Below are 14,657 nucleotides of genomic sequence, written 5' to 3' on the forward strand. Positions count from 1 at the left end.
CAAACTGCAATAAGAGTAAACATCCAATCAAGCCATTAAGCCGAACTGCCATTTGAGAGGAATTACGTGGGATAGAGCAGTGATTCTGAACTTATCTTCACATTTAATCAGCTAGGGAACTTTGAAAAACCCCAAGTATCAGGCTGTACCCCAATTTAACTAAATTAGAAGCTCAGAATTAGAAGTTTGTATAGCTCCCAAGGTGGCTCCATATGCAGCCAAAATCAAGGACTTCTGGGACAGAGCAATAGTTTCAGCCCTAGCTGCTCAATAGAAACACCTGGATAGCTTTCAAACTCCCTATGTCAAGATTGCATCCAGATAGTAAATCAAAATCTCTGGGGGTGGGACTAAGTCTGCAAGCTGTTTAGAGCTGTCAGGTGATTCCAATATACAGGCAAGGTTTGGAGCCACTAGATGAACATCTTAAACACTGACATGGGATGCAATTCCAAAAAAACTAAAAAGTGAGAGAATAGACAGAAAAAAGATCTAGTTACTTCAACAAATAAGTGTCAGTAAAATAAAAAGATAAAAATAATATAAAAAGAGAGAGAAACTTAAGAGACATCAACTTAATGCAGTTTGTAGACCATATATAGATACTGATTTGAACAAATGACATTTAGAAGGAATTCAGAGAAATTTGAACATTGACTGGCTATTTGATGATATTAATGGATTATTATTTTTTAAAACTATGCTAATGATATTGGGCTTATATAAAAACAAAAGAGCTCAAATTTTTAGGGGCACACACTGAAGTGGTTCGGTATAAAATGTATGATATCACAGATTTGTTTTTAAGTAATGAGGGTGAAGGCAGGGGAATTTAGGGGAAAGAGTAATTAATGAACCAAGATTGGTCATGTTAATAATTATTAAAGCTTGGTGAGTGGCCATTAGGATTTTATTTTGTTATTCTATCTAATTTGGGATAGGCTCGATATTTTCTGTATAAAGTTTTAAGTATAACCACAGTTTGGTTTAAAAACTGTGTTTTCACTGTTTATTTCACATGAAAAGTAAAATTAAACTTAACATTAGGAAACTGACCAGAGGTACACACACACCATAACCCAAAATACGGTGTGTAAAGGGAAGCGAGGACAGGTGGGGGGGGGGGTTTGGACAGATGAGAAACAGGATTGGGAGTTGTGTGGGGCTATTAGGAAATGACTATAGTGTACATTGGGCCTCTTCTAAAGGACTTCTAAAGCTTGGACAACATCTTGTAGACATGAGGAAGATACTGAAAATTATTTAGTTAATTGGTTGGTTTTAAACTAGGTAAAAATAAAATAGTTATAAATCCAAATCTCAGAAAGATAAATTCTGGTGACTGTGTAAGAAATGGATTGATGAGAGGTAATTACAATAGTGCAATTGCAAGTGAATGATGATAAGGATTAAATTATTTCTTTGTGAACAGATAAAGGAAAATGATAGATGTGAGAGAAAATCCATAGGAGTCGATGGAAGTCATAGGGAAGAGGGTCTGGTTAGACACTGATGTAGTGAGACAATTGGGGACACAATGGACAAGTTTGTAAGAGAAATAATAAAACTGGGCCCCCAAAAATCTAAAATCCTTGCAACCTCTCAGATGGCTGTCATTCTCCTGAAAAAATCTGAAAGCTGTACATTGAATTCCAAGTCTTCAGAAAAGTTGTATTACTAGAGAAGGAGTACAAAAAGATAAGGAAGAAACATCAAAAAGAGGAATATTCTGAGTGGCATGAGAAAAAGTAAAATTTAGGAAAATTACCAGAGAATAAATTAAATTCATGCAGGTAATCAGTAAGTGAATAGAATTACAGGATTTACTTGCTATTATATTGGAAAGCTATTAACTTTTCCCAGATGTTGATCTCTGCTTGTTTGCTGAAAACTCATTTCTGTATTTTTGTTTTTATCTAGGACTTCATGTTTTTTGAAAAGGGAAGCTGAGAATAAAAAGGAACATGGTAGTGGATTAATGAAAGTCTCCTCAGAAAGTTTGAAGTCTGTGTATTGATTGGGACTATAGAAAAGAAAAGCTCACTGTTTTTTTTTTCTTTATTGAAATGACTTATAGCATATGTGAATTATACTGTGATGCCTGAGGCTCCTGTTATATATGACTTTTTTATATCACTTACTTATCAATGTTTTTATGCATTTTCTTTTATTTCATACATTTTCTTTTTGTGTATTTTGGAGAAAGGACATGGGAATTTTTACATTTAATCATGAAACTTCCCATGGTAAATTGTTTTGAACTGTGATCTCTTTTATTTTGTTTTTATAGAAAATTAAAGCCTTATAAAAGTAATTTTAATATAAAAAGTTACATTTTATTAAATATAGTTCCAATTTACTTGACATGTGTAACAACTAATGTTACTTTGCAAATACCGTATATTCACATAAGTTAAAAATCAATATAATTTCAGTTTTCTTTACAGTTATGTTAAAGTAATACTTAATATTCATATTACCAAGGTACTTAAAATGTATATTTGTTTTTTGTTCAGCAAATTACAGTATATTTCATTTCTTTTATAAGTTAATCTGCTACTATAAAAAGATTTTCATATTGACAAGACAATAAATTACTGATGTTCTAATGATTTCCAATGAAAAAGATCTGTCCTAAAGAACACATTTAAAGACTCACTATAAACCTGGGACTTGTTATAATTTTTCAAGTAATTACTTACACATGGAATGAATGGTTAGCTCCTGTGTTCATTTTATCATTCATAGAGGTTAGAGTAATGGTCTGTTAGATTATTTACACCAACAATCAAATAACTGATTTAAAAATTATTGATATATTTCTTTGCATATTTTTTATTTTTAAATAAACTGTGAATAGTCAATTTAGATGGTATTCTGAACATTACACATTTACCACCTTTTCCCTTCCTAATCTCCTTTAAAAGGAGCAAAAGCATATGATGATCTTTATTAAAATCCATACCAGTGCTGTAAACTAAGATTTCTACCCATCAGAAACTTAAAGGAATTTTTATACTCTATTTTGTAGGAAAGTCTGGATCACGTGAGAGGAGATGTCTAACCCACAACTGGACTCAGGAAAAGTGTGTTTAGGAAATAAGCACTTAGGGGAAAGGTTCCTGTTCATCTTTAGAAGAACTCCAACACTACCACTAGTTCCTAATGTCAAGAACGTTGGGATGGCAGGGGAGCTACAGGGAAAGTGACCACCTTTCATAAGCCCAAACAGCTCCCCCATGCCAGATTCCAATAATGAGGTGTAGCCGAAATACTCGTGTTGAGTTTATAGTTGGTACAGATACCATGCCAGGTAAAGTGGAGGTACTTGCATGGCTGTTTCCTAGTGGCATTACTTGTGCCAGGTCGAGAAAGATAGATCAATTGATCAATCGATAGATCAATTTTAATTGATACACAACAGGAATTTCAGAAGCAGAAATCAGAAGGGGCCAAGAAAATACTTTAAAAATATAAGAAAATATATTTGCAACCAAAATGGACTGTAGTTTCTAGGTGGATGGATTTACCACGTAGCAGACAAAATTAATCAAAATAACCTATTTGTGATTATTCATATAACAAATTATTACATGTCTGCACTATGGCAAACATTGTTAGGCTGTAGTAGAATGGTTTCTGTGGCCCAACTTCTATGATATTCCCAATCTGGTTCATTTTTTCTTACTTCACTGATAGGATTCAGTCAATTCAGTATTCTTTAATCACAAGCATTTTTAAAGGAAAAAGGATGTAAGACTAAAAGGTAAATCCTATAAAGGTATTTGGGGCCTTCTCTCCCCCCCCCCATTTTCCTATGCCTGCCTTAGGGTGGAGACCATACCACTTCAGAGATTCTTTCCCTCACCATGATGTGACCTACAGAGTTGTAGTGTCATGGACTCATTCAGAGCAGGAGTCCTCTTTGCCTGTCTTTTATCCTGAAGATAATAAAGGAAAAGCATCACTATTTCAGGTTGTCATTCTGTCCACCAAGTTCTAAATCTTGGCTTCTATATACACTTTCCATTTCAACTGGGCTCTTGAAGAAATGGTTGCTCCCAGAGTTGTGTCAGGGAAAGAACAAGACAAAACTCAAACAACTTATGGAAAAGCAAGGAGGTGCTTGGTAGGTAATGTCTAAAGGATGAAAGAACCATCTTGAAAGGGCTCCCACCTGCAAAATTAAAGACAATTTGAGCATCAAAATATTAATAGCAAGGCATTATTACTTCCTGAATAAAACAGGATACCACACATACCTACAGATATGCTTAGAAATATGATGAGAAGTAAGAGACTTATAGTTTCAAATCACTATCCCACAAAATCCTTTTAATTTTAAGGGGGGAAGAGTAATTTTATAGCAAAGCCTAGCAGCCCCCACCATAATCAAGTGATTGAAGTGATCATCATCAGTAATGGGACAAAGTGCAATTGCGTACCCCCTGATCAGATGCAGTAAGACGCAGCATCACAGGGTCTATGTCATATAGAAGAGTTCATGGTGGTGGAATTTTTAAATGCTCAGTGAGCTCACCTTTCATTGTGGTATGCCTGTGGCCCAGTATTTTTGTTTATCTGGCTATGAGTTCGGCTTAGTTTGCAGTTTATTGTTACAGTTATTCTCAGTGCACCTCAAGTTTCAAATTCTTCTAGTATTCAAAATGTGAATTAGTTTGCCAGAGGGTTTTTTTTTTTTTTAAGATTTTATTTATCTATTTGACAGAAAGAGAGACAGCCAGTGAGAGAGGGAACACAAGCAGGGGGCATGGGAGAGGGAGAAGCAGGCTCCCAGCAGAGGAGCCTGATGCGGGGCTCAGTCCCAGAACGCCGGGATCACGCCCTGAGCTGAAGGCAGACGCTTAACGACTGAGCCACCCAGGCGCCCCTGCCAGAGGGTTTTACTAAATGTCTGCTCCTCAGAATCTGTCACTTGCAGCATTACCAGCTGTAATTCACTGTTCTTTTCACTGAGTGCTTGTTAGCCTGGGAGTGGGGAATGTGGGACAGAGTGTTCTCTAATGTTCAGTTAAAGTGTCAGCCTTAAGCAAACACTGTAAATTTCATAAGGCCATATCCCAATTCAATGTTGTCTGAAGTCAGAAACTGTGGGGACTTGGCCAGTTTATCTCTTTAATCATGTCATCATGCAACAGGCATTCACAGAGAGCCTAAGACTGGCTAGAAATCTCAGAGCTGTGTCTGGGTGTATTTATGGGAGGGGAGTTGATGGGTGATGGGGTATCAGGGAGGAGGGTTGATAACATCTTTCAGTCAGAAGATACTCAAACAGTAGACAAACCTAGTGATTCCAGTTAGAAACAGAGAAAAAAAGGAATGTAAACCTAGTAAGTCAAGTTCAATTAGCATGATAAACATGTAATTCCCTTTGATAATTACTCTATGACACTGAAAACAATAATCACCATGACTCCAATAGCTAAGATAATAAGGCACTTTTTAAGTATGATTCAAGGCTCCCCAAGAACTTTTCTGCTCTGAAAAAGAAAAGAAAGGAAGGAAAGAGAGAAAGAAGAAAGGACAGTTATTTATTGCAGTATAAGCCAACTAAAAAAATGTAGAAGAAATGATGGAATTAGAAAATCACCATTTGCCAATTATCATCGTAATTTGATTCCAGCAAGAAAATATTAATGGTTGCTGAAATCAGTAGTAAAAGTTTGGCATACTCCTATATTACCATATCCATAACACTATATTACACTGCCTCAAAGTGGCTGCCTGTAAGATACCTATTAATTTAAAAAGAGTAAGATAGTGACTGTACTGTTACTGCAGAAAACAATTCAGCTAAACTATCTGATATTATCTAACAAATAGCCCCTTTCCTCTAGTTTCCTCTAGTTTTCATCTGAGTCCTTCCTTTAGTGCATATTTCTACCGCCAATCTATTCATGATGAGGTAGACGTTCTCTAAAATAGTACATATTTTCTCTACCATGTTCCTCACTTCTTTCTGAGTACTGACAGCAGAGTTACTTATATCCATATTTCTGTAAACAGTCTACTCAAGGCAATCTTGGCTTTTTCAATCATGTTCCTCAAAATTCTTCCAGCTTCTACCCATTTCCAAATCCCAAAACTACTTCTACATTTTTAGAAATTTGTTGCAGTAGTACCCCATTTCCAAATCCCAAAATCTGTATCAGTCTACTATTGCTTCTGTAACAAACTACTACAAATTTAGTGACTTTAAACAAATACAAATACAAATTTACTATCTTATAGTTTTGGAGATCAAAAGTGTGAAATGAGTCTTACTAGGCATCATTGATTGAATGTTTGTGTTTCCACAAAATTCATATGTTGAAGCCCTAATATCAATGTAACTTAATCACTCTAAGGAAATAAGTTTAAATGAGTGTGAAGGATGTGGCCCTGATCTGATAGGACTAGTGTCTTCTCTTCATCCACACAAATCTGGGAAAGGCCTTGTGAGGACATACAAAAGGGGGCATCTACAAGTCATAAAGGAAACTCTCATCTGAAACCAGTCATGCTGGCACCTGGATCTTGAACTTGAACCCTGAGTACTGTGAGAAAATAAATTTCTGTGTTTAAGCCTTCTAGTCTGTGATATTTTCTTATGGTACCCTAAGCAGACTAATGTACCAAATTAAAATCAAGATATTGAAAGAGTTTTATTCTTCTTGGAGGCTCTAGCGTACAATCCTTTTCCTTGCCTTTTCCATCTTCACAGGCCACTTATTTTCCTTGACTTATAGCTTCTCTCCATCTCTAAAACCAGCAAGTGCTTCCATTGTAACATTCCTCTGACTCCAATTCTGCTTTCTCTCCCACATTTAAAGGACCCTGGGGATAACTTTGGGCCATCCTGGATAATCAGGGATAATGTTCCTATTCTAAGATTACTTAATTAGCAACTTTAATTCTATCTGCAACTTAATTCATCCTTGCTATGTAACATAACATGGGCTTTAGAACATGGATATTTTTGGGGGCCATTATTCTTCCTGTTGTGTGTGGATATTATACATGTGTATATATGTATATATTTACATATATATATTCCATATAAATATCCATAAATAATATATAGTTTTACTTTTCATATGCTTTAATAGGATATAAATGGCATCATACTATATATACCTTCTGCAACTGAAATTTTTCATTCACTGTTTTTTCTTTTGTACCTTGCCCATGTTGATATTTGTATCTCTGGTTTGCACATTTTTATGGTTATATATAGTATTCTGTTTTATGAATATAATACCATGTATTTACCTATTCTGTTCTGGATGGGCATTTTGGTTGTTGCTAACTATGATAGTTAATATTATGTTAACTTGGGTAGGCCTAGGTACCCAGATATTTGGTCAAAAATTCTACATGATTCTGTGAAAGCATTTATTAGATGAGATTAGCATTTAAACTAGACTTTGACTAAAGCCAGTTACCCTCCATAACATTGGTGGGCCACATCTTATCAGTTGAAGACTTTAATATAAAATGATTGACCTCCCTCAAAGAAAAGAGAATTCTGCCAAATACTCCTTTCGGACTCAGACTGCCATATCATCTATTCCCTGGGTCTCAAATCTGTTGACCTACCCTACAGATTTTGGACTTGCCAGCCTCTAAAATCATGTGAGCCAATTTCCTTAAAATCTCTCCTCCCTCCCACCACATTCCCCTTCCACCATCCTAATACACTAACTTTTCTCTATCATCAATGTTACAGAATATTTCTATGCATGTCTCCTTATATACACATGGAAGATGTTCTCTGAAGCTATTCCTATTATTGGAATTGGTAGTTCTAAAAGTATGAGCATCTTCATTATCATGAGATATTGTAACATTGCTCTCCAAATCAGTTATACTAATTTATTGTTTCAACAGCAGCATATGAGCATTGCTATTGCTTTACATACCCACCACATCTTGACATTGTCAGTTTTTGTCAACTGATATTTTTAGAAGGAATCTCATTGTTTTAATTTGCATTTCTGAGATTTCTAGTGAGGTTGAACATATTTTCATTTGTTTGTTGGATGTTCATATTTCCTCTAATACGAATTACCTTTTAACATACTTGGATCTTTTTTTTCTGTTGGTTTGCTTATCTTTTTTCCTATTGATTTGCATGTCTTTTTCAGATTACTAATCTTTTATAAGTTATACACTTTGCAAGTATTTTCTCCCAGATTGTGGCTTTTCTTTCATATTATTTGTGATGTCTTTTTTTGTGCAGAAATTTATTTTTTAAGGATGTTATTTATTTATTTGAGAGGAAGAGAGAGAGAGAGCAGGGGATGGTTGTGGGGGAGGGAGAAGTAGACTCCCTGCTGAGCAGGGAGCCTGCAGCAGTGCTTGATCCCAGGACCTTGAGATCATGAACTGAGCTGAAGGCAGACACTTAACCCACAGAGCCACCCAGGCACCCTATGCAGAAATTTAAATGGCCATATTTATCTATTGTTTTTCATGGTTTGCATTTTTGAGGTGTTTGTTTTTGTTTTGCAGGTTTGTATTTCATAGGTCATTAATCCACTTGGAACTGATTTTTTTTTTTTGGCATAGTGTGAGAGATATCTAATTTTATTTTACATAAATAAGCACTCCAATATCAATAAATTGTTATCTTTTCTCTGGTTTCTGATACTTACCTTTACCAGAAACAACTTTCATAGATTTTTTTTTTTATTTGTTTCTTGGTGTCCTGATCCATATACGTGTAAAAAAATGTTCCATATTTTTATGTCAATAATTCCCTTCAAATTTCCTTGGTAATGTATTTTCTCTTGAATATTATTTTGATTTGGTCCTTTTAAATATCTGCCTTTTAACCATAGACCATAGATCAGGCAATGGGGAAGAGGATGCCACAGCAGGATATTTAATGTCTTGTTAAAATGAATTAGTCTCTAGTAGTTTACCAGGTATCTATTATTTATCTTAGTTTTTTTCTTGGCTTTCTTTTGGAAGCAAGCAAGTTAAATCATGGTAAGAAAGAGATATAGTCAAAATAAACTTTAGAAGTTTGTCAAATTTTGTCTTTTAAAATGGTACCTACTCCAACATTATCAATTTTATGTAAAATATTTTAGGATACACAATGCATATTTTTAAATCATTGGATATTGCTTTTTATTTGGAAAAAAATGTTGGAAAGCAGAGGTTTTCAGGCTGAAGTATATGTTGTGTGGACCTAATGAATGATGGCTTTTTATGACTTCTAGGATAGTTTTTATTTTATATTCACACTTCATGTAAGTGGAACTTAAGTAATGTTTTGTGTTTTTTAAATAAGTAATGATTTAGAGATACTATTAATGCAAATGGTACTATATGGATTATAGAATCTGCTGTTGTATAAAATAGGGACAGCTATTTTACTTACTGTTAGATTATTAAATTAATTAAACTAAGTTAATATTAAGTTCATTATGCATGAGAATGGATAGTCATTGGCTAGAGAGTGAGGCAGAGGAAGGAGGCAGAGCCAGGAATGTTTGCCGGAGTGTTAGAATGTAGTTGGAATCTGGCCATGCTGGGGTAAGGTCTAGTCACGCTGAATCTGCATAAGCTTCACTCCGCCTGATCCCGGCAATGGGGCACTCACCACATCATGTAACAGCCGCGTTATAATACGGCAAATCTACGTGCACTAAGATCGCAAGTATTTAGAGGTGTGGTTATATGTGGACTTATTGGTATCCTCCTAGGGGAAAGTCTTAGGAAAGAATTGTTTCAGAAATTAAGGGAGAGACAAAGAAAGTATTTCAAATATGCGAAGTGGCTTGACTTTCAGGCTCACAGATTTCTAAGCATGTCAAGCCTCTTGTTTCCCCTGCTGACTCAGGTCAGAATCAGTGTAGTTACCAAATCATGTAGGGCATGACTGTTTGGACCTGTTCCAATAAATGGGAACATGCTGTCTAGTCTGTTCTGCCAAAAGGGGAAACCCAGGCCTGGGAGAAATAGGCATGTATTTCCTGATGACTGTGATAAGAGCAGTCACAGCTGGCTAATTAGATTGCTGCCCTTGTCCTTCCGTAATTACCATGAGTTTCAGCCACCTGTGAGGATGGTGGGTGGAGAACAGGGAGTCTTAGTGTAAATACTTAAAAATACTCAGTGTAAAGAATGGGGGAAGATCCAATGTACATCATGGTGACTCTAGTCAACAATTCTGCACTGTATACTTGAAATTTGCTGCGAGTAGATCTTAAATGTTATCACACACACACAAACAAAATGGCAACTGTGAGATAATGGATGTGTTAACTAACCATATTGTTGTAATCATTTATATACATACACACACACACATATATATATAGTGATCACACTGCACACCTTTAACTTCACCATGTTGGCAATTATATCTCAGTAAAGCAGAAAAAAGAAACGAAAGGAAACAAATATTAATTAATAAATCCCCACTTATCCATCACCAGAACCAAATGAACAGAAATGGTCTTGATTTGCATCAGCTATGTTCATTGACTCATTTTTTTCAATCTGTGATGCAAAATAGAAAATATATACCCTGGGGACTCGAATGCTCAAGCAGCTTCTGCTGATGCCCATTTGTTTTCTTGTTCATTGTTACTCATGCCAGACCCCACTCAGGCATCTAGGGTGAATAGAATGAAATTTCCGCAGAGAAACTCCTCATGTGGACAGAGGCCACACCCAAACAAAGTAGCCTGCATGCTAGGTGAGGAATAAAGAGCAAACATTCCATCAACTGAGACTGCGACTTTGAGAGCCGTGCTTTAGGACTCATACTGACTAGTCAGCTGAACCTCTCATTATTCAACTGCCTGCTAGTTCCAGGCAAGTAAGGTAAATACAATGGGCTGCAGGTGTAAGACATCAGGGAGTAAGGTAATGCAGGGGAATGGAGAATTGTCAGTGCAGTCCAGCTTCATATTTCTCAAATTAAAAAACAAACAAGCAAACTACTTTGCTAACCAAATCCTCGCCTGCTGGCTGGCCTGATTAAGTCAAAGTTCTCCATTTGTACTGACCTACCAACAGGGTTATCACACCTACATGCTACTTTTCAGAAGCAAATAGTCCATAAATAAAATGCAGGTACCTAAAACAATGTATTACAAACATCAGCATTTTCTCATGATTAGAAGTGAGAAATGGGGCACCCGGTGTCTCAGTCGATTAAGCGTCTCTTGATCTCAGCTCAGGTCTTGATCTCAGGGTTGTGAGTTCAAGCCCCCACATGGTACCTACTTAGAAAAACGTGGGACTGTGGCAATTTCCAATTAGTTAGTACCCCATGTCTGCTACTTGTTTGCTCTGTGACTTGCTTCCTTCTATCAATTCTGTATTTTGAACAAATCATATAACTTTTCTATGTCTCAGTGTCTCACATGTCTCAGTGGGCATATTAATTGGGGGGAACCAGTTCATTCACTTATGGCTACACCTTGAAATATTCTCAATACACACCAATAGGTTGTTGTGATGATTCAGTGAGTTATTATATGAAAAGTTCCTAGAACCATGCCTGGCACATTGATAGTAAGCACCACAATGGTGTTACCTTTTAAAGTGAGATACTATTTTTAGCTTGATAGCTGAGATCTTTTTATCATACTTACATAGTTTGGTTTTTCTGAAATTATTCAATTCCTTTGCTTTTTAAAAAAGTACTTAAAAATATAATTTCTTGTTCACTTTGGAACAAGCATACCCATTCCACCTAAGCAATCAGCTAAGAGGCTTTTGGCACAGTGCTTGTCAAACATTAGCATGCATAAAAATTACCTAGAGGGTTTGCTGGGCCCATTTACAGAATTTCTGACTAGTAGATCTCAGGTACTGCCTGAGAATTTGCATTCTAACACTTTCTAATGTGATACTGATGCTTCTCATCTGGGCACCAGACTTGAGAACCATTGCCTTAGCAAATGAAATGTAATATTTCTTGGGGAAAGAAATTTGTAAATGTAAATAGCAAAGTGTACACACATAATTACACACACACACACACACATAATTAACAGATATATAAATTTGTTAACATCATTTACTATGTAGTTAAAAGGTAAGACTTATTTTTTTTAAGATTTTATTTATTTGAGAGAGAGAAAGAGGGAGAATGAGTGCGGGGAGAAGCAGAGGGAGAGAGAGAAGCATGCTCTCCACTGAGCAGGCAGCCCAATACAGAGCTCCATCCCAGGACCCTGGAATCTATAGCCCAAGCCAAAGGCAGACACTTAACCAACCAAGATACCCAGGCACCCCAAAAGTAAGGCTTATTAAGGGAATCATGTAAGTACACGTATTTAGGACATTCAACATTTATTTAACATTTCTACCATTGTTAAGTTGCCATTGTTGTGTTTTAAATATATTATTTCAGGGCACCTGAAGCAAAGATTTCTTTCATTGGTTATTCTCCATTTTATAACACATAGTAAAAATTTAAAATGAGTCAAAAACAGGGCACCTGGGTGGCTCAGTCAGTTAAGCATCTACCTTTGGCTCAGGTTATGATCTCAGGGTCCTGAGACTGAGCCCCGCTTTGGGCTCCTTGCGTGGTGGGGAGTCTGCTTCCCCCCTCTGTGTGCCACTCTCCTGGCTTGTGCTCTCTCTCTCTCTCTGACAAATAAATAAATAAAATCTTTTAAAAAATTGTTTAAATATATTTCATAAACGTGGGGTTTTTATTTTCTCAAAATGACTAGCCAATCAACTTGTCCTTATCTGATAGGACTTCACTGCTCATTCAGGGCAAGAAAGTATCCTGAATGTCCTCCTTTATGCCATTTTCCCCTTCCTTGGTATATCTCCAATTTAATAAATAAATACATAAATAAATAACACTTTTTCTTGCTTCCAGATATGATTTGTGTTTGTGTTTATGCGATTTTCTGGGATTTTCTTTCTAAAAGTGGTATTCCTTTTGAAAAAGAATATAATTATGAAGTGTTTTAAGCTATGTGACATTGAATTTTTAATTAGGATTAGTTGCATAGTAGTAGATAATTTAAAGAAGAAGGACAACCAAAACAATAGTCAGCTTGTATTTTGTAAATGAGTTTTGCTTATTTAAATTTGTACTTATGTTCACAGGATAACACTGAAAAACATTGCTCTGCCAGTTGTTGTAAAAGTGGCAACAGGTATTCGTATGCAGGGTACTGACTCTAGTTTCACCATACCTGGCATATTTGTGGCCAATATTTATGATTTTTTTTATGAACATAGGAGGGAAATAGGGTTTGAAGTGAGAAAAACTGGACATTTCCAGCAACAGGAACAGATTTAAACTGATAACTGATTTTATTACATTTTCTTATCTTGCTGAAAAGGTTGATGCACATTATTATAGCAACCACGTATTTAAGAGAAAGAGTTGATTCTTATCACTCCTTGTTAATGTATATAGTGTCTAAAGATGCTAATGACCTAAATCTTCTCTCGTGGTCAAATTATGGAACAAAGTCTTCTGGAATTTTGCCAGAAGATCAGACACTACTCCCAGCTCAGGTGACACCACTCAAGACTCAAGTCTTGGTCTTAAAGTAAGAAAGATCTATAAAACCCAATTTAATGAGTAGTCTAGATCTCTCATTTTCATGCTTGGTTTTCTGCACTCTTCTGTGTTATTGGATATGTCACAAATCTCCATCCATAAAGGGTGGAACTGATCTAATTTTCAATTGAAGAAATCATTCCAGGTTCACCTCCATGACTCTTCAGTTTTATGGGAGCTGATATTTAGTGAATTAGTCGAACCACTCTACCAATAGAAGTCTCTTAAATAATTGATTTCATGTAGCCTTAAGGAATTAAGAGAAACTGGTAGATAATTAAATTCAATCAAATAAGCAGGTAAGAAATGGGTAAAACTATAGCATTTGCTTATCAAATAAAAATATGATCAGGATTTGATTTCAGCTCTTGAATTTTCTAGGTGTGTAATTTTGGATGAAAATCTTAATGAAAACTCTCTAAGCTTTGGCTTCTTTATTCCTATAATTGAGTTAATAATTCCTTCTTTTTGAGATTTTTGCTAGGATTAAATAAACATTGTTTACTATCATTACTATTATGTTTATTGTTAATGCACCAATTCTCAACTCAGATGACGTTATACTGTCAGCATTTTTTATGACTTTCAGATGTTGCAGAAAATGCTGAGAGATAATATTTTTTTAAAAATAATTTTATCTATTCCTAGCATTGGTAATATATAGCTAGCGTTTCCCACACTGAGGAAAGAAGTCCTCTCTTAGACTACAGTGCATATTTGTGACATAAACTTAGGTTTTGACATATGATTCAAATAATAATTATATATGTGTGCATACTCATTTACTAAACAACTTACACACTCCATAGTTTCATTTTCCAATTTTAGTTTTCCAAATTTTAGTTTTCTTAAAGTTTTATCTTAAATTGTGAACTTATAATTTTAATTCAGCTTGATTTCTACATACTAAAACAGGAATACTTGAATTTCCTTTAGTGTTCAAAAAGGAGTATTGAGAGTATATGCACAACTGGAAAATTGTATAACTAGATGAATCATGAAAGTATATCTTATAGGTAAGAAAACTGTGACTCTAATGTTTTTAAGATAGTTAAGATACAGCTCACAGTATGAATATAACCCTTTGACAGTTCTGGTT

General features: G+C 35.5%; 1 protein-coding gene and 1 long non-coding RNA gene across 20 annotated transcripts in view; one reads left to right on the forward strand and one right to left on the reverse strand.

Moving 5' to 3' along the window:
* The window catches only part of PLSCR1 (phospholipid scramblase 1), a 29,635-nt gene extending 26,769 nt beyond the window's left edge, over positions 1–2,866 (forward strand). For all 19 annotated transcript variants that reach the window (XM_034661862.1, XM_011224890.3, XM_011224889.3 and 16 more), the window contains one exon: positions 1,921–2,866. In XM_034661862.1, the coding sequence (XP_034517753.1) occupies positions 1,921–1,950 (30 nt within the window). In that variant the 3' untranslated portion in view covers positions 1,951–2,866. The remainder of the gene's footprint in view (positions 1–1,920) is intronic.
* The window catches only part of LOC117802620, a 67,578-nt gene that overhangs the window by 20,402 nt on the left and 32,519 nt on the right, over positions 1–14,657 (reverse strand). The window lies entirely within an intron of this gene.

This window comes from Ailuropoda melanoleuca, chromosome 6 (assembly GCF_002007445.2).
Source record: "Ailuropoda melanoleuca isolate Jingjing chromosome 6, ASM200744v2, whole genome shotgun sequence".
NCBI classification, from domain to species: Eukaryota; Metazoa; Chordata; class Mammalia; order Carnivora; family Ursidae; genus Ailuropoda; species Ailuropoda melanoleuca.